The 19,006-nt window shown below is 48.4% G+C and overlaps 1 protein-coding gene across 2 annotated transcripts in view; it reads left to right on the top strand.

Annotated features, from left to right (window-relative positions):
• Window positions 1–18,792, top strand: part of SSH1 (slingshot protein phosphatase 1) — a 62,782-nt gene extending 43,990 nt beyond the window's left edge. For both annotated transcript variants that reach the window (XM_066370671.1, XM_066370672.1), the window contains 7 exons: window positions 333–426; window positions 1,275–1,403; window positions 3,828–3,874; window positions 5,452–5,598; window positions 7,099–7,299; window positions 9,012–9,591; window positions 12,863–18,792. In XM_066370671.1, the coding sequence (XP_066226768.1) occupies window positions 333–426; window positions 1,275–1,403; window positions 3,828–3,874; window positions 5,452–5,598; window positions 7,099–7,299; window positions 9,012–9,591; window positions 12,863–14,089 (2,425 nt within the window). In that variant the 3' untranslated portion in view covers window positions 14,090–18,792. The remainder of the gene's footprint in view (window positions 1–332; window positions 427–1,274; window positions 1,404–3,827; window positions 3,875–5,451; window positions 5,599–7,098; window positions 7,300–9,011; window positions 9,592–12,862) is intronic.
• The last annotated feature ends 214 nt before the right edge of the window (window positions 18,793–19,006 follow it).

Below are 19,006 nucleotides of genomic sequence, written 5' to 3'. Positions count from 1 at the left end.
CAGGACTCAGCCATGTCCTCATCACTGACTGAAGGGCCTAGTGGCATGGGCATGTTACACCAGTGGTCCCAGTATCCTGCCCAAAGTCTAATACTCAGCAGGACCTGAACGAGGAGTGTGCTTCTTAATCCCTGTGTGCCCTCTTGAGCTCCACTGTGATTCTTGTGGGAGTTCTGGACACAGAGCAGGACTTCTCTGTCCCTCTCCCCACCTGCTGAGGGTATGCATACCAGGGACTCAGCTCTGTGAGCTAAAGCCACGTTCCGGTTAGCCCAGAAACAGCGGGTGTCTCAGACTTCCTATAGTTCTGCACTTTCTGAATTTCTCTCCAGGCCAACCGAAAGGGAAAGGACTGAGCGCCTCATCAAAGCCAAACTCCGGAGCATCATGATGAGCCAGGACCTAGAAAACGTGACCTCCAAAGAAGTAAGAGCTCTCTTCCCTTCTCAGCAGGCAGAGGTCCTGTGGCGTTCCTTTGTCCTGTTGCCCAAACCTGGGCTCTTTTACCAATCAGTGCACCAGCTAGTGGAGGCTTTCTCTTGCAGGACTTAGCAAAAAGAGCACAGGCCTTTGACTCTAGTTTGAACCTGGCCATGCCTCGTGCCAGCTGTGAGGCTTGGGGAAATTTCCTGGGCTCTCTGAACCTGTAAGACCTTGAGTAAGAATTCCACGAGACCCGGAAATTGCACCCAGAGCATTTACCAGTCAGCACGCTCTCCTCCACCCCACGTCGCCTGAAGCAAGTCACTGACCCTGGATTGCCTTCCTTTGGCCTTTTAATGTTTCTCTGGATCAGTTTTATTTTTTCTTTTTGCAGTTCCTTTTTTGTTAAGGAATGCAATGAATTTTAACAACAGCCTAAACCAGATAGATCTAAGAGGTTGAAAAGACGTGCAGTCTTTTTATTTATTAATACATGTACAACATAATATTGTGGTACCTTCCAGAGCAAGATGAAACTGATTTTGGATTTTCACTATGATGTGTTTGATATTTAATTGTAAAGGTATAAGTGCTTTAAACTCAGAAAAGGTCCCATGGGAATCAGATTTCTTATTTGAAATGATACACTCCCTCCACCCCTGCGTCAGATTGACTTTGAGGCTGAACAGCCTGCATTCCTGCCACCCACGCCTGTGCATTGCATGTAGTCTAAATGCAAAAACACCTTTTCTGAAAACAGCCACAGTTTACATTGTGACTTTTTACTTTTTTGGAGGGCAACAACTGTTTTCTTTAACAAATCGCTTTTCCTAATGTTTTCTACTCCACAGATCCGTAATGAATTGGAGAAACAGATGAACTGTAACTTGAAAGAATTCAAGGAATTCATAGACAACGAGATGCTCCTTATCTTGGGACAGATGGACAAGCCCTCCCTCATCTTCGATCATCTTTATCTCGTAAGAGGCACAGTGCATGGCAGGGTCTGGCTCAGGGAATGTAAATTGGACCTTGATTGAGCAAGTCAGAGGGGAAAACTTGAGTTGCTGGAGCCTCGATCCTGACTTTTACGGGAACTCCCATCCTCTGGCCTGCAGCCTCGCGGCTTGCTCTCCAGCCAGATGCTCGCAAAGTGGCTCCCAGCTGGGCTGTGGGCGGTTGTTTGAAAGCTCTTTGGCGTAGTCACCTGGCACCCGTTTACAGACTCTTGCCACCCTTTGCCTTCTTCAGTCACTAACACACAGGCCCCATCCGGATACCTCCAAATGGTTTGCGGGCTAAAAACCCCCAGTTGCTAAAGGGAGCATGCTTGCCAAACCCCAAAGTTATGCCTAGGAATCCCGAGATGTGAGAAACATGAGGGAAGGCAAACCCGACGCCTGAAACGCAGCTTCCCTCTGCTTGTCCAGCAGCCACTTCGTGCACTGCTCCCAGAGCCCAGCGAAGGAGCAGGCCCCGGTGATACAACCTCCGTCTCTGGCTCAGATTTTCTTAAAGCTGTAAATCTCCATAGAAGGCAACTGGCAAGGTTCCAAAGTCAGAGAGACTGTAGAGGAAGGCACGTTACTAAAATTAGAGGCAGCGCAGCGTAGTAATGAAAATCAGCCCCGCCAGGCCAAGTCCTCACTCCCCAGCCTGACCTGCGCTGTGACTGCAACAAGTCTCTCCACCTCTTTTCTTTGCTTCATCCTATATCTTGCGAGTAATGATGAGCATTCAATAAAATACAGATTTAAGGCCCCAAGTGCGGTTTCTGTGGGCACTAATAAATGGTAACACTATTGTTAGAGCAGAAATCGCTTCCTGGGAAAGTTGAGGAAGTATATTTCCTTTGGAAGGCATAACGATTTTGTTCTCTGCCTGTTGGAAGTATTATAATTAATAGTCCTTCAAATGCATATGTTGGGATATGCACTTGACATAGTAAATGTATGTTTAATGTATATATTTGTAGGTATCAGTTTGTATATATGTTTAATATATATGTTAAAGTGTACATGAGGGTGTGGGTTTGAAGCCCGTATCTTGAAAGCCACGTGGCAGTGCTGGTCTCCTATCTCCTCCCTGGGAAGTGGATGGTTTTCCCTGGTAGAGACAGCATGCCAGGCACCCCCGGCCTGTCTCTCCACTAGGTGGCGATCACAGCAAGAGGACACTCATAGTCACAGCAAAGCGAGTTATTTTTCAGTGTGGTTGGTGCTTTATGTCACTTTTTCCATGAGAGATACCAAAGGAATTTTTATGTTTGCGCCTCTCCCTCCAATATGAAAATCCAGCTAGCACCCACACGTGGCCAGCTCTGTCAGGGTCCCTGAAGCCCCTGCCTCCTGAGGAGTCTGACCTCTTCAGAAAGGAAGTTTATAGGAAGACTGCAGGGTGGTGGTTTTTTGGGGTTTTTTTTTTTTTTTGCTTTTTGTGACTCTGTTGTTTGCATTTCCTAAGAGTAATGTGATGGTTTTTTTCTTTGTTTTTCTTTCCCTCCTTGTTCTTGCATGCTTAGAAATGGAGGGTTTGTTTTTTTAATACCATTTTTAAAGTTATTATAGAAAGTTAGGAAATGTAAGTAATTCTAAAGATGAAAATTAAAGAGATTCCTAAGTTCACAAATCTAGAGGCAGTCACAGTAACATTTTGGTATTTTTATTTTTTTATCACTTGGTAGTTGTTGTTTTTTAATGTATATATAGCGTTTTAAAAACCGTAAAGATAGGGAAAGATCCATATCGCTTAGTTTACGTAGTTTTGTGTCCTGCTTTAATTTTTTTTGTCTTTATGTGATGTTTCCCTGTGTCATGAAATAGCTTCCAAAAGTAGGAGTTATTGTAATGGTTCTATCATAATGGCTCCATCATCATATTTTACTGATTTCTCCTTGTTGGATCTTTGGGTTGTTTCCACTATTTTGTTATTATAAATAACCTTAAATATCCTTGTACAGAAATCTCTGTGCAAATTCTGGGTATTTCCTCAGGGTAGCTTTTTGTAAGGGAATTTCTGGGTCGGAGGGTGGGAACTTTTTGAATATTGCCAAGTACTTCCCAGAAAAGGGAGACTGGTTCCTGCTTTAATCAGAGAGCTGTGGACGTGCCCTCTCCGGAGTGGGAGGTCTGAGGTCACTGCTCCGGTGCGAGGGCCCTGCTGCAGTCTCAGGAAAGGAAGCGGTGAGAGGGGAGCAGGTTTTCCTGAACTTGCCCTTCCCCTGTTGAGCTGCCGAGGCTTTGAATGTCTGGGGAAACTGCTTTGAAACTGGCCTCTGTCGGGTCTCTCCATTCTCTGAGGCCAGGGGCCCATGAACTCACCATCACCATCAGGGCTAGCATCCCGTAAGCAGCTCTGAGGCTGACATGTGACACTCACGGGGGTTTGTGTGATCTGTCCCCCAGGGCTCTGAATGGAATGCATCCAATCTGGAGGAACTGCAGGGCTCAGGGTGAGTCTGCTCCCCTTGTCTTCCTTCCCTTGTCCTTCCAGGCAGCATAGAAACCCTTGGCTCCGCCCCTGAGGTTGAGCCCTTGTGCTACCTGCCTGTAATCGCCTGCACCCAGGTGGCCATAGCTGATTTGCATAGCTAAACAGATGTGCTTCAGAATGCCACCTCCTGAATAATTCATGGCTTTAGATTTTCCTGGGGTTTGTGTAATGGTTTGTGTTCCTGAGAATAATCCTGAATCACACACAGTCCAGCGGTATAGACAGCCAGGATTCAAGTAGGGCCACGAGCCTCCTCCCACTGCACCATGGCACCACCGCCCCACTGCCCTGCAGAGCAGCTAGGGATCCTGGTGTGAACACCGCTGTCTGTTGGGCCAGTCAGCACTCTGATCCTTGAATCACTCCTGATTCTATCTGAGCTTATACTTTTGGATCTGATGGGATTCTTGCAGCTAAGTATTCAGTGTTGGGCAGAAACACATGGCTGTCTTAGTCTGAGAACTACCCAGCAGCAGAAATAAAAAAAATGTTTAAATCTAGACCTTCAAGAACAGATGTCCAGACATTTTTTTTAAAAAAACAACATAGCCACAAAATCACCATCCCGTGGGTCTGACATGATAGCATCCTTGAATTACTGCATTTAAAAATCAAGACTAAACAAATCTTAAAAGGTGTCTTTAGAACTGCTGGTTAAGATGTGTTCTTTCAACAGAAAGTATTCTTAAAATGTAGGGTAATACTGTCTATGCTGTCTGTTTCACTGAGAATAAGTAAATTATTTTAAAGGAATTTTTTTAAAGCACTTATAAGTATTTACTTAGGAAATTTATTTTAGGTATTTTCAAACTCTTGAAGTTATTTTGGTCTTCCAGCAATATAAGTATTTAGTTTAGAGAGCTACAAAACCTTTTATTTATTTATAACCTGCCTTGTTTCAAAAAAGATGTAAAGCAGTTCCCAAGAACATAAATAATGCACAGATATGTTCTGCTTTCTAACTATCTAAAAGTAGAGACTTTGTTTTTTCTTTTTTTTAATTTATTTATTGATTTTAGATGGAGAGGGAGAGAGAGAGATAGAAACATCAATCTGTTTCTGTATGAACCCTGACCGGGTATTGAACTGTCAACCTCTACGTATCAGTAGGATGCTCTAACCAACTGAGCTATCCAACCAGGGCTGTTTTTACTTAAAGCCTCTATATGCGCATACTAGTTGTGAATTTTGAAACTTTAAGAGAGTTTTACAACATATTTAAGTAACACGTGTCTGCTTTCCAGAATTAACATTGCTTAGCAATGCTTTGAATGCTTTTTCTTTTTATATTATTTTTATAAAGAAGTTTGTTTTTTTTATTATAAATATAATACGTTCTCATCATAGAGAGAACATTTATAAAATACTAAAAAAAGAATTACCATTAAGGAAAACAGAAGTCCTGCCACAAAAACTTATACACTTTATTAATGTATATTTGATTTTTTTCCCCAGTTCAGGTTTTTGTCACTTTGTTTTTTTTGTAGTTCCTCATTCTGATTCTCCAAATTTCTTTTTTCTTTTTTCTCATTGCAGTGTTGACTACATTTTAAATGTCACTAGAGAAATAGATAATTTTTTCCCTGGCTTGTTTGCGTATCATAACATCCGAGTCTATGATGAAGAGACAACAGACCTTCTCGCCCACTGGAACGAAGCGTACCATTTTATAAACAAAGCAAAGTAAGTGGGCGGAGAAGCCAAAGAAACTGCTCTGAGGAAGAAACTGGCAGATGCTGGGTGGGCAGAAGTTAATGGCAGTCCCAGACACGGACGTCTCCTGGCTTAGGGAGCCTTGGATGTCGATGGGCCTCTGATTTAAGACCACAGGACCCCTAGCAGCAAAGGGGCAAAGTTGTCCATGTGCTCATTCTCTCCCACCTATCATTGATTGTGACCTTTGATCCCAGTTTCATCATCAACACTGGTTCCAGTTAAGGCTCCAGTGCCACATGGACACTCTTGGGAGGCTCTGCCTATGAGGAGTCGCTGAGCCAAAGGAGAGAGAAGGCAGGGCCAGGTTATGCGTGGACTTAGATAGAGCGCCTTTGGGACTGCTTCCTCAGAGAGATCTACTCAGGCAGGTTGCCTTTTCCACCTGTCAGTGAGATTTTCCTGTTTGTGCAGAATGGGATAGACCATGAGCCTGTCATTGGTTTCACCTAACTTCTTGTCCTCACCTTATTCTCCTACAGAGCAACCCTGTCTTAATGCAGTCAGGAACAGAAAGAGATGACCCTTTGAGACCCCACCTTCTGCTTTGCACCCCTCCAGGTCAAAGCTACATACCCCGTCCTTACCAACATGTCCTCATAGTTTGTTTGCATTCCTACCGGATAGACTTCAGACCAGCAGTCCAAAAATAGAAAGAAAGAAAAGAAAAGGCAGTGAGATTTGGTGATGAAATTTAAGCCTGAGGTAGGGGAAATGAGTCTGCTTGCACCTGACAGGCTGCCTACTTTTAACGTAAACAGGCAGGCAGGTGGGCTCACGTCCTGCACGAGTAAAGCTTGCCAGATGCTGCCCTTTCCAGCCTGGTGTGCCCCCACACGCTGTAGCAGGCTGTACCTAGAGAAACACTGTGTACACCTGACTGTATTGGTTCAGTCAGTTCCCCGGGCCAGCACTGCCTCTTCACCACCAAGGGCCCCACCCTCCCCTGGCTTCTTTCTGTCTTGGCCAAGTTGGTGGTGCTGCCGCCCTTGCCCTTGCTCCTTGACCTTCCTGGCTCCCGAGGGTCTTGCGGCTTCCGGTTCTCTGACCCCATTTTTCTGTAGTAACCCATTCCCTGTCTCCATCTGCTTCAGCTGCTGAGCAGCTTTTGCAGATCTCTCTTTCCCTGCACATTCACTTCCCACAGAAGAGTCTTGGGTCTCCTAGCCTGTCCCCGCGATGTGGGAAGATCCCCACTTTGTCCCTGGAGGCAGCTGGACTTTGGAGCTCTCCCTGCAGAACTTGGCTAGGCAGGGACAGATTTGTCTCGATTTCCCATTGTGTGCTAATTGATTTTGCAGTGAAGTTATTTCCTTTAGAGGGTGTGTGGACATATGCTGCGTAAACATCAGGACTAGGGGGATTTGGGCAATGACATAAAACTGTCCGTTGTGTAAAACCCAAGAGAACAAAGTTAAGCCTTTTAAAAACTCTCTTCCCCACCGCTCCCACCCCCCACCCTACCCCCAGGAGGAACCATTCCAAGTGCCTGGTACATTGCAAAATGGGTGTCAGTCGATCCGCTTCCACAGTCATAGCCTATGCGATGAAGGAATTTGGCTGGCCCCTGGAAAAGGCGTACAACTACGTGAAGCAAAAGCGCAGTATTACGCGGCCCAATGCAGGCTTTATGAGACAGCTGTCTGAGTATGAAGGCATCTTGGACGCGAGGTGGGTGACTGTCTGCTGGGGATTGGCAGGACTGCACTCGCGGAGCCGCCGTCTGCACCGAGCATTGGCTTCCACAGCCAAAACCCTGACGGCTCGGGGGAGGGGGGTGGTTTGAGAAAAACAGCTATTGTTTGGCGTTTGATTAGTGGTTTCCAGGAGGGTTCTGTTCTGATTGTATTGGCACACATGGCTATTTTGCTGTGGGAGGGAACGGTGCCTAACTTCTAATCCAAGGCACGACTTCGTGTGCGGCACGGGCATGTGGATGCCCTGTTTCCTGAGCATCTGCTCTGGGCTGAGCGCCGTGCCAGGCTGTGCCGCAGGGCAATTCCAGGGACTGCAGAGGCAGACCAGGTCCCCCCACTGACGAGCTGGGCAACTTAGAACAAGCTCCTCAGTCTCCCCCAGCCTTGGCTTTCTCTTTCTGAGTTGGGACTCTACTCAGCTGGTAGGGTTGCTCTGAGATACACGTGACTACCATGTAGGTTTCCCTTTAAGAGGCTTTGCTAGACTAAGCTCACAGTAAATAACAATGTAGTTTTTCTGTAAATTTCTAACCTCTACCTGAAAAAGGTTTGCAAAGTACAAGTTTCCCCCCATTTAAGGGGGAATAAGGAACTGACACTGGAGGTTAACTTGTCCCACATCAGACACTAGTCAATGGCAGCGGGGAGCACATGGCCAGGTCTGTTGGCCTCTAAGGCAGGGGGGTCCTCCATGGCTAGGTCTTGGCCTTATGACCATGTTTGGGGAAGCAGGAGTGCTGAGGGTCCAGAGGACAGTGCCAGACATCTCCACTGTCTATCAGAGAGTAGCTGGACAGATCCCCAGGTAGGGCCGAGAAGTGTGCAGCCCTGAGCCCTTCAGTCACTCCCTCGCATCTGTGCCCGAATGGCTGGCTGGCTGTTTCCAGGCTGGGTTTGCAGCTGCGCGGTATTGACTTTGAATTGCAGCCCCATCTGAGGGCCCCCTTGGCCTTGCCCAGACCATGCACAGGAAGCAAACAGTCTTGAAAGATCCTGACACTCTCTTGCATTGAATGACAGCAACAGATCCTTAACTGACACTTAGTTCTCCCTCACCTTAACCCTCCAGCCCCATGATGTCGGTATTGCTCTAAGGCTCATGGAGGTGACTTCCTTACCTCATTTCCCTGTAAGCCTTTCTCGTTTCTTCTTACCTTTACATTTTAAAAATGAATTGCAAAAGTAATACCATAGTATTAGAAGACATGTTTTCACAACTGACCTGAAATCTCTCTGACCTAAATAAATATTTAATTTTCTGGACTCTTCCTAACTGCTTATGTGTATTATGTGCTTACTTGCTATATTATTATAAATATGTATGTATATAAATATTTACATTGACAGATGGAGAAGTTGAGAGATGGAACATTAAGTGGCATGACCAGATGAAATGGGACACTAGGCTCACAATAGCATTTTAGGACCTCACATATCTAGCACATTTTCATCATGTGACAGAAAGTCGTTTAAGGCTTCTCATGAGGACCACGATGATTTGGGGTCCTAGTGCTATGTATCTCATTTTTTCATTTCTGGGAGACAAGTGAATAGAGAGGCTTTACCTCATTGAGCCCTTGGCATCCCCCTGAGCCTGGCTGTCCCTTGCTGGCTCACCCCTACCCCTCTTCCTGGGAACCTCTGGGCACCAACCTCTGTGACCCTGCTCTGCCCTTCCTCCCCCAGCAAACAGAGGCACAACAAGCTGTGGCGCCAGCAGACGGAGCGCTGCCTCCAGCAGCCTGTGGATGACCTCGAGGGGTCTGGGGACTTCTTGCCAGAGACCCTGGTTGACACCCCAGAAGCCCGGCTGCCCTGCTTGGACGATGCTGCCCCGTCTGGGTTCCCAGGCAGCAGGGTCCCAGGAGGAGGAGGTCCCTCTCTCTCCTGCTGTTTCCGGCGGCTCTCAGACCCCCTCCTGCCTTCCCCCAGCGATGAAACTGAAACCAGCAGTTTGGTCCAGCTGGAGGATCTGGAGAAGGATGCTCTGTTGGAGGAAGCAGCTCGGCCAGCAGAGGTGCACAAGCCAGCCAGACCTCCCCAAGAAGGCCCTGGACTCTGTGAGAAGGAAGTGAAGAAGAAACCAGAGTTTGGGAGCCTGAAAACCCAGAGTGGCCCTTTGTCACAGGTGGAGGAGATGGAAAGGGAGGAGACTCCAGGAGGAGGGAAGTGGGGGAGGTCCCCAACCCAGCTTGATAAAAACCTGCTCAACTGGGAAAACCTAAATAATAACAACAGCAAGAGGAGCTGTCCGGATGACTTTGAGGTAGGTGTGGGACCAGCATATGGGGGCAGTCACTTTGCCCTGCCCCACAGAGCAGCCCCCTGCCAGCCCCTCTGCGCTGCTTTCTGCCACACTCCAGCGACCCATGGGTTAGCTTCAGAGAGTGACTCTGCAAGCTGATTGGGAATTTGGACATATGGGATCGGGGACCTACAGGGCTCTTCATCCTGCATACCTCATCCACATCTTGGGCAGGACTTTCAGCTCTTTCTTTGTCCTCATGTTAAATGTAAAATGTACACCTTATCACCTACCTTCAGCATTTCTCAATGTGCAGCTATTAGTTGATCACACTCCTCCCACCTGTATTCTCTCACACCCTGGTTTTGAAACATATCACAGATACATTGTTTCATTTACAAACGTTTCAGCTATGTCATAACCACAATACCATTGCCACCTCTTAAGAAATTGATAGTAATTTCTCAGTATCATCAAATATCTGGATTTGAACTCAGATTCTGGTGCTAAGCTCCATTACCCTCTTGTAGCTGTCACATTCCGTGGGTTATCTACAACAAGGTGTTTGCTTCAGCCATGCATGAACTCAGAAAACCATGAATCATCAGCCTTTTCCCTCCTCCTTAGTGGCCCCATCTTACACCCTGTTTTATTTTTCATTCATCAGTTGTTTTGAGCGGAGGCCGGTTTTGTGGAGGGGTGTGCTGTGGCAGCAGGTCTCAGGTTCTGCCCTCGCTCTGTGCTGGCTCACCGCAGCCTGGGCCGCAGGGCCTTGTGTCCTGTGGCTTCACTGCCTGTGTCCCAGGACACTGTGACTTCCATGTGAGAGGGCATGTGGCAAGCTGGCGAACATGTTCCTGACGTACAGAGGGTCTGTTGTTACCATGTTACGGTGCAAACCAGACTGGGAAGTTATGTTTGCCAACCTCTAAATCATAAAATGTATTCCACACCTAGTGTTAATAACTCTTAAGTTTCCCTGGTCACTCACCCTTAACTCAAAGAGAAAATAGCATAAAGATAAATGATATGCAACCTCTTAGTCCAGGATCGTGGTGCCTAGATTAGTCCAAAATGCATAGTTGTGAATTGTAGAGGGCTGAACTCAGAGAAAGAAGCTTGGATAAGAGGGCAAATGAAGGACACCAGTCCTCCTTTAGTGGCTGGAACTTGATCAAATGGGTGATACTATTTAGGGTGTAGAACCTGGAGACAAGCATTCATTCATTTGTTCAACTCATGTTTATGAACAATGGCACCTGGCTGGTGAGGGGCACCGCTGTGAGTAAGACACAAGCTCAGTGCGTGTAGTCTTACGACGAATGGCTAACATGTGAGGATGTAACAAAACAAGTGCAGGTGGTTTTCTGTGTGAGGGGGGAATGAGAAGGCGCCAGCCATGCAAAGGGCCAGGAGGACAGTCTTTGGGCACAGGGAGCGGCAGGTGCCAAGGTGTGCCCTGAGGGCAGAGGGCTTGGCATGACTGGGGGCAGTGATCTGAGGTGTGTGTGGACAGGTGCCCAGATCACGCAAGGTCTCTGTGCAGGATGGCAGGGCTCTGTACATTGTTCCAGGGGCACTAGGAAGCCCTGGGCGGACTTGACGCAGGGAGGTGCTGAGGCGCCCCTGGCTGTGGTCTGCAGCCAGGCTGGTGGGGCGAGAGCGGCAGCAAAGCCTGAGGTGGTACTGGTGGCTCGGGGGCTGGGGCGGGGGAGGAAGGCACAGCTTGGAGGTGTCTGGAGGCAGAGCCCCGCTGCCTAGGTGCTGAGGCTTCTGGGAAGCCTTAACTCTGCGGAGACTGAGCTCATCCCTCTCTGTGCTGGCACTTTTCACAGGGTTTTCTGGTCCGTTTCCAGCTGTGGGCAGGTGGTGCTCTGTGGTCAGGGACTGTGTCTTGTTCACAGCCCCTGTGCCCCATGCAAGTCCTGGCATGGGATAGGCGCTCCCTCAATATGAGCTGAACGAATGACTTCTCTAGTGCCCACAGACTCTGAAAAGTACTCTCAATCTCCCATCATGGTAGATTACCATGTCCTAAAAGTTCAGGGAGAAATGAACAGGTAGGCACTTTGGTTAGAGCTTCAGAAAAATCCCTAGGTCAAGAGTTCAGGCCTTGCCCTGCGGGTGACCAGGTCTTACTGGTTGACCTGGAAGCCAGCCAGCCCCAGGAATCCTGACTTAGGTAGGATTCTGCAGAGACCCAGCCTCCTTCCGCCCCCACCACGCACTCCTTTGCAGCCTCGGGAATCACAGCAGTTTCCATTTGACTCCTCTGGTATTGGACCTGCCATGACTTCTTACTTGGGGGACCCCAGTCTGCCAGACAGAATGGTATTAACCTCTGACAGGGCCAGGGGGCCCGCAGGCTTCGCTGGGCAGGGGAATTCTACAACTTCCGCCCTTTGCCAGGAAGGCTTCATTTAAGACCAGCTTAGGAATCTCACAGCTAAACAGCTTGCAAGGGGAGGGTTGGTTTCCCCTGCTTCCACTTTTGCTGTTCTCGACTCCATCTCTGCCCAGAAGAGCAGCCTGGGTGTGTGTTGACGGCCTCAGGAGGGAGGTGAACAGGGTTGTAGAGACACATGGATAAGTTCACTTACCCCCCCCCCCCAATCCCCAATGACCAGAGGCAAGTGGTTTTCCACAGGAAACACTGTCCGCATACTTTCTGTTGGTATATGAAAGCCGCCTCCGCCTGGCTCTCTCATCAGGGCTGTGGGCACCTATGCTTCAGTCTGCATTACAGTCTTTCCAAAACCGTCTTTACCCTTTGCCAGCCTCTGCTCAGAGCACAGCGAGACGATCAGACGATCGATTGTTCTTTGGAGCCATGCGGTGTTTGTGCTAGAAGGAAAATGATTCCCGAAATGCAGAGTCTTTCTGAAAGGGAAAGAAAGGGAGGGGGCCCTACTGTGCCAGAAACTTTCCATTAATCCTCGCAGTGCTGTGAGGTCACAGTTACCATTTCCAAGATGAGGCCAAGGCTCAGAAAAGGATCGTTTGGTGCAGGTGGCAGAGGCAGGTGTGAGGAGGAAGGCCCAGGCGGCCCTGCCTGTCATGTGGCGGGAGGTGTGCCCAGGACTGTGGCCATGAGCTTCTGGAAAGCTTGGTTCAGCATCTCTAGCCTATACCAGTCATGGCCAAGTGGGCTCTGAAAGGTCCCTGTTCGCACACTCAGGGCAGCGAGAGCGCTGCCTCTCCAGTGCCTGCCCCTTCTGCCCCCCCTGCCCCCCCTATGTTGTGAGGTCTTTGGCTCGTATTGTACTCTCATGATGTTCTTGTCTCCTTCCAGCATGATGCTATATTTGGGATCCTTAACAAAGTGAAGCCTTCCTACAAATCCTGTGCTGACTGCATGTACCCTACAGCCAGAGGGGCTACTGAGGCCTTTGGGGAGCAACGCGAGAACCCTGGTGCTTCTGCCATCTGCACCCAGCCCACCTTCCTGCCCCACCTCACACCCTCCCCGGTGGCCCAAGTATCCATTAGGTCCCGAGCTCTGGAGAAGCTGGCCTCTGGCCCAACCGAAACGCCCCCATTCCCACCACCAGCAGGCCCAGGGAGGTTGGACAGCGGTGGATCTGGGGCTGAGGCTGCCCCAGAACTACCAGCTAGTCTTTTGGAACCTTCCAGAGAGACCCAAAAAGTCCTGCCAAAGTCCCCCCTTTTGAAGAATGCTCACTGTGATAAGAACCCTACCAGCATGGAAGTAGTGAAGGAAGAGTTGCCACCCAAGAAAGACGGGAAGCCGGCCAAGGACCTGCGGCTTCTGTTCAGCAAAGAAGCCGAGAAACCGACGGCACACAGCTACCTGATGCAGCACCAGGAGTCCATCATTCAGCTGCAGAAGGCAGGCTTGGTCCGCAAGCACACCAAAGAGCTAGAGAGGTTAAAGGGCACACCCACAGACCCAGCATCTCCCTTCAGGGACGGCGCCATCAGCAGGCTGGAGGCCAGCATACCCGAGGAGAACCAGGACCTGGCTCTGCCCAGCCAAACTGGGAGTGACGAGAAGTCAGAGGCCACCCCCGTCCTATTGGAAGGAACCTCGCTGAAAAGCCCTACTCCCTTCCTCTGCCGCCTGGATCACACCAGTCATTTCTCAAAAGACTTTCTGAAGACCATCTGCTACACCCCCACTTCCTCTTCCATGAGTTCCAACCTGACCCGGAGCTCCAGCAGCGACAGCATCCACAGTGTCCGCGGGAAGCCAGGCCTGGTGAAGCAGCGGACACAGGAGATAGAGACGCGGCTTCGGCTGGCGGGCCTCACCGTCTCGTCCCCACTCAAGCGTTCACACTCTCTTGCCAAGCTCGGAAGTCTCAACTTCTCGACAGAAGACCTGACCAGTGAGGCTGATGTTTCCACCATTGCAGACTCCCAGGATGCCAAGCTGAGCGAGGCTTCCTTCTTGCATGAGCCCCAGGAAACCCCCAGGGACCCAGCCGCCACCTCTAAACCATCAGGGAAATCTGCCCCAGGAAACTTGAAAAGCCCCTCATGGCTGAACAAAAGCTGACCCACCTTTAGCTGATCACAGGACCCCTCCTTTAATTTCACTGTGGATTTTGGTCAGACCCTCACGTCTTGATTTCCCTTCAATAATGGCGTTCTAACTCTCCCCAGCTCTTGCCAGAGAGAAGAAAGGACACAGCCCAGGAAGAAAGGGGAGTGTTAATTGTGCGGCTGGAAGAATCAGAAGCCATTGGCTAACAGGCTCTGAGCCCAAGTCATGTATTTTAATGAAGAATCCTATCTTAAGAAGACCATATGCAGATATGCACATACTTCGTTTGCAACATGCAGAAGAACAGCTGTGGTGATGGCATTGTCACCACAGTGCACGTTCCTAGCTCATTCAGGCCCTCGTGAGAAAAGTCTTGGATGGCAGTATTAGTCCTACCTCTCTCTGTCCTTGCTGTGCTTCTTATTTTGAAAATACAGTGATGACCAAGGCTCATTCCAGGGAAAAATGCTGTGTCAGAAAAAGGTTTTCCAAAATGAATTTCTGTTGTTGTTTGCGACCCCCAAAAGTGTTAGGATTTCTAAGTCGACTAATCCAAGCACTATTAGGTAAAGACATACAAAGGAGTCAATTGCTGTCGTTGAACCAACTCTGTGGTGCATGGAGATCGTCTGTACAGTTGGCTTCCCTGTCTGGTGTGTTGTTAACACCTGAGTGATGTCTGTCTGACCCACACTGGGGTCTCGTTTGGGGGGGAGGGAATGTGTGTGATGTCCTCAGTTGTTGGTTATGGTGGATTTTAAATTGCCCTTTACTGGGAACAAGAACCCATGAAACGTTGAGTCTCTGCTGTTGAGCGCAGTTGTTGTGAAGAGGTTTTCAAGGTATCTGGTAGGCACAGCGGACCAGCCAGCCAGGAGCCCTGGCACTCAGGTCCATTCGATCACATCTACTCATATCGGAGAGGAAAAGGCACACCCAGCAGTGAGAAGCAGTCAGTTCCTCTCTAAGAGCAACTCAGCAGCAGCTTCTTGGAAAGATGTTTACACTCACCCCTTCCTACGCAAGGAACACTGCTGCCTGCTTCTCTCTGGCTGTCCCTAGTGGCAAGGATGGGGCGCAGCGGGGTCTGCGGTCCCACACTGGGTCTAGGAGTAGCCCAGTTAGAATCAGGTGAGCTCAGTGCATCATGCCACAGGCGGCTCTGGGCTTGGGTGGAGGGTCATCTGGTGTCGGTCAGCAAGACGGGGTGTTAAAATCATTTAAGAGAGAATGGACTTGATTAGAAAGTTTTGATTCAGAGATCAGCAAACTAGTATATGGTCCCATGAGCTAAGAATGTTTTTTACATTTTTCAGGGGTTGTAAAAAAGATAAACTAATAAGCATCAAAGACCATGTAGCCTGCAGAGCCTAAGATATTTATTATCAGGCCCCATATAGAAGAAGTCCACTGACCCCTGGTTTTGTTGGACAATACAGGGCTGCCCAGGGCCCTCTAGAAAGAAACTGGGCAAATGTGAAGCCTTCCCTGCCTCTTGACCCTTCAGTCCAAATTCATCTCCTGCCCCAGACCTTGCTGGCTCTCCTCCAGGGCGCCTCCTGCTGGGTGGGGTGGCAGTGTTGCTGGTGGGACACTGTGGCTGAAGCCTACCCACAGCTAACAGCTTGCCCTCAGCGGGTCAGCCAGATTCTGAGAGTGGGTGAGGGAGTTGCCATCTTACATTGGTCTGAACGGGACCCCCGACGCTAGACCATTCTAGAGTGCACCCAGGCGGGGTCTTCATATTGAACAAGGCTAGTTCATATTTCAAATAGTACGAGAGTTTTTTGCAAAAACCCTCTCTCCAGCAACTTTTTCTTCCTGACTTTATCCTTTTAATTTTTTTAAGTACGTGTTCTTTGACTTTATAGGAATTCTTCTCACCACTATTAATTGAAATCACCTTTAAAGGTGATGATTCACTTCTCCTGAAAACCCTGTTATATTTTTCTCCCTCCCTTTCTGCCAACAAAAGCGTATTCTTAAAGGAAAAAAAAATCAGGTTCAGTATGTTTTGCCAAATTAAATTTCATGTGGTGGGTCAATTTTTGTGTCAAAATAATCCTTTAGATTTGGTGATGACAGGCTTATGTTTTCTCAGACCATGCAGGAGAGTGATAGATTTGTTGAAAACTTTACTTTTGAAAGCCATCATTTTTCTTACCCAGTTAAAGGTTGGGAGGATGATGACAAATCTGAGTGGGTCCTTGGCTTTTGTCAGGAGCATCTATGAGTTTTCAGAAGCATAATCCCTATATTAACATTGAAAGAGACCAGGGCCCAGGGCCCCATCACCAGAGCAAAATAACGCATTCTTAACTTGGTGGATAGACCTGGAAAAAAGGACAAAGATTTTTCTGCCAGACCCAGATCAGATGCGTGTTAACATATGGCAGATTGCTGTTTGAAATATACTGACAAGAGCATTCTGCCAGGCTCAGGGCACCTTGCAAAGGCAGGTTCATAATGTTCTCTGAAAAGCAGCTTTGCTTCGTAAGAGATGCCATATCCTGACCAATGTCCTGTTTGTAATCTTCCCTGGTAGGGAAAATTCCTAAGGTGAGAAGCAGAGGTGTATGCCCTGGAGGTCATTGTTATTGGTGATTGCCATCTCATGGAATGCCATTGTCAAATTAGGAGAGAGCAGCTTTCTAGATCAGCTTGATACCGTGTGTTCCACTGCATTTCCTCTTCCACCTCACCTTCCCCTCGCTTTTATTCACATGGCATACCAGCAGTCAGACTGCACTAGACCTGCATGTTGCATTGACATGGGGAGTTCATCTTGTCAAGTTTTGTTAAGTGGGGAACTGGTCCTGGAGCGAGGAGAAACCATGTGCCCTCTGGTCATGCTTTGCCAATGTCAGTTTCCATTTCTTTGTCTCGAAGCCCTGTCTGCTGTTGCATGAGCTCCTTAAGCACTAGGTTCTTACTCTTGGAATTCCATGCCTACTGGTCTCAGTGCAAGGACCCATGCTGACCTCTGAGCTGGTGACAGCTCTCTGTCAGGTAGTAGTGCCCTGTCCATCTGGTATGAAGGTCACTGACCAGGTACTCAGATGGCTTTCTCAGTCCCACCCCTTTCAGCTCCATCCCACCCTCTCCAGCTGAAAAGCATTCCAGCCCATTCTAAAGCCCTACCCCTTATGAATAAGGCCAGAGGATGCCACTGGATGGAGCCAAGTTTGCAGTAGAATTAACACATTAACTTCAGGACAACCCTGTATTTTGGCATTCTTGTCTCTCCACATAGGCCTAATTCTAGAAGGTTGACGAATTCCTCCTGCTTCGCTGTGGCCGTTTCTCTCCGTTGGGAACAAACGCGACATCATTTAGTCAAGATTTATAATTAACCTCCCCCAAGGTGTCCAAAGAGTGACTTGTTCCCTGTTGATCAGAAATGCTTGTTGCCAGAATGCATATCACCCAGCCCTACTCTGGCTTACCACCTGGCAGGGCTGCCCCAGGCACACACAACTTGGTGAGGACAACCATGTCACCTCTGGCTGGAGAGCCAAGCAGGCTGAGAAAACTGACATCTGGCCAGCATAGTGCAGGGTCACCTGCGCTGGTCCCACCCTGCAGGTTCTTCCCGATGCTGCATGCCAAATGAAGGGGGTTGATTGACCCCCATGTTCAGCTACTTGGTCTTTTTACTGTCTGCTCTGCAACTGAATACCTGTGTGTTTGCGTTCACTCTGCATTTGAATATATATATAACTTGAAACATGTCATCATGTGCATCACTTCTCATTCACACATGCGCTGTCAGCAAACTGTGAAGTGGGTCACCTGGAATGGTCTGGAGTAACGCTGTCTAGTGCTACCCTCGGGAGACCTGGACGCGACTGCCTTGTTTTGCTCTTGGAGGAGATGCTGAGGCTGGCTTCATCAGCCTCTTAAACGGGAGTCCTTATAACCAGACCACCAGTCCTCTGCTGTCTTTTCTGTCAGCCGTGCCACACGAGAAGGTGGCTGCTTCCCCCTCCTTTCTGACACTGTAATTATTGTTTTACAATTGAGTGCCTTAATAATAGTTTACAAATACTGTGTATTTATGGGAAACTGTTAAGCTCTCACCTTCTGTGATTGGATACTTTGCCTTGTCCATGGTGGCTGGCGTTGGGGCTGGAGCTTGACCTGTCTCATCCTTGTGCTCATCTGCTGTGCAGTCCTGTGCACGCACCCACGACTGTCTGAGGAGCATGGCTAGAATCGGCTCTGGTGGTCCCTGCAGGCAAGGCAGGCATGGCTCGCCGCTGATGTGCTGGCCTGCTGGGGGTGGTGCAGTGCAAGCCCCTCTGGGCTGCAGCCCAGCCCTTCCCCCTCCTTCCATCACACACTTGTATCCTTTAATAGAGATTTTTAAGACCACCTAAGCCACCCTGTCTTCTTATCTGTTGGTGTCCTGAGCTCTTTCCAACAAAATGCAGGTACAGAACCCCCATCCCCACAAACAGGAGCTCCACAAGATGGGTTGCCCTTTGGTTTTTAAAAGCTGCCAGTGGGTTCCAGTGTGTTGAGTAATTATATCAATTATTTTTTTATTGTTTTTTTTCTTGGTTTTTATAGTATATATTTAAAAGGCAGTATCTTTTGTACTGTGAATTTGCAGTAGAAGATGCATAATGCACTTTTTTTTTTTACTTCTGTTGGTGTGTACTGTATATAGTCTGTGTGCTTCTTGTGATGAAAATAAACTTTTTCTTTATAAATGCCTGATGACCTATGAGCTTGTGCAAAAGAAAACTGCCTCTTCAACCCCTGCCAAGATAGTGGATGCATCTTCATCACCATGAGGGCCAGTCTTTACAGAGCACGGACTGTGTGCTGGGCCCTGTGCTAAAATCCTGGACAATTTAGATCTAAGAAAGACCCAAGGGAAGAGATAGCTCCTCCAGAAATTGTCTTTTCCCTTGATTTTGCCAG

The sequence above is a fragment of the Saccopteryx leptura genome, chromosome 2, assembly GCF_036850995.1.
Source record: "Saccopteryx leptura isolate mSacLep1 chromosome 2, mSacLep1_pri_phased_curated, whole genome shotgun sequence".
In the NCBI taxonomy this organism is placed as follows: Eukaryota; Metazoa; Chordata; class Mammalia; order Chiroptera; family Emballonuridae; genus Saccopteryx; species Saccopteryx leptura.
This window is presented reverse-complemented; position numbering and strand designations above follow the sequence as displayed.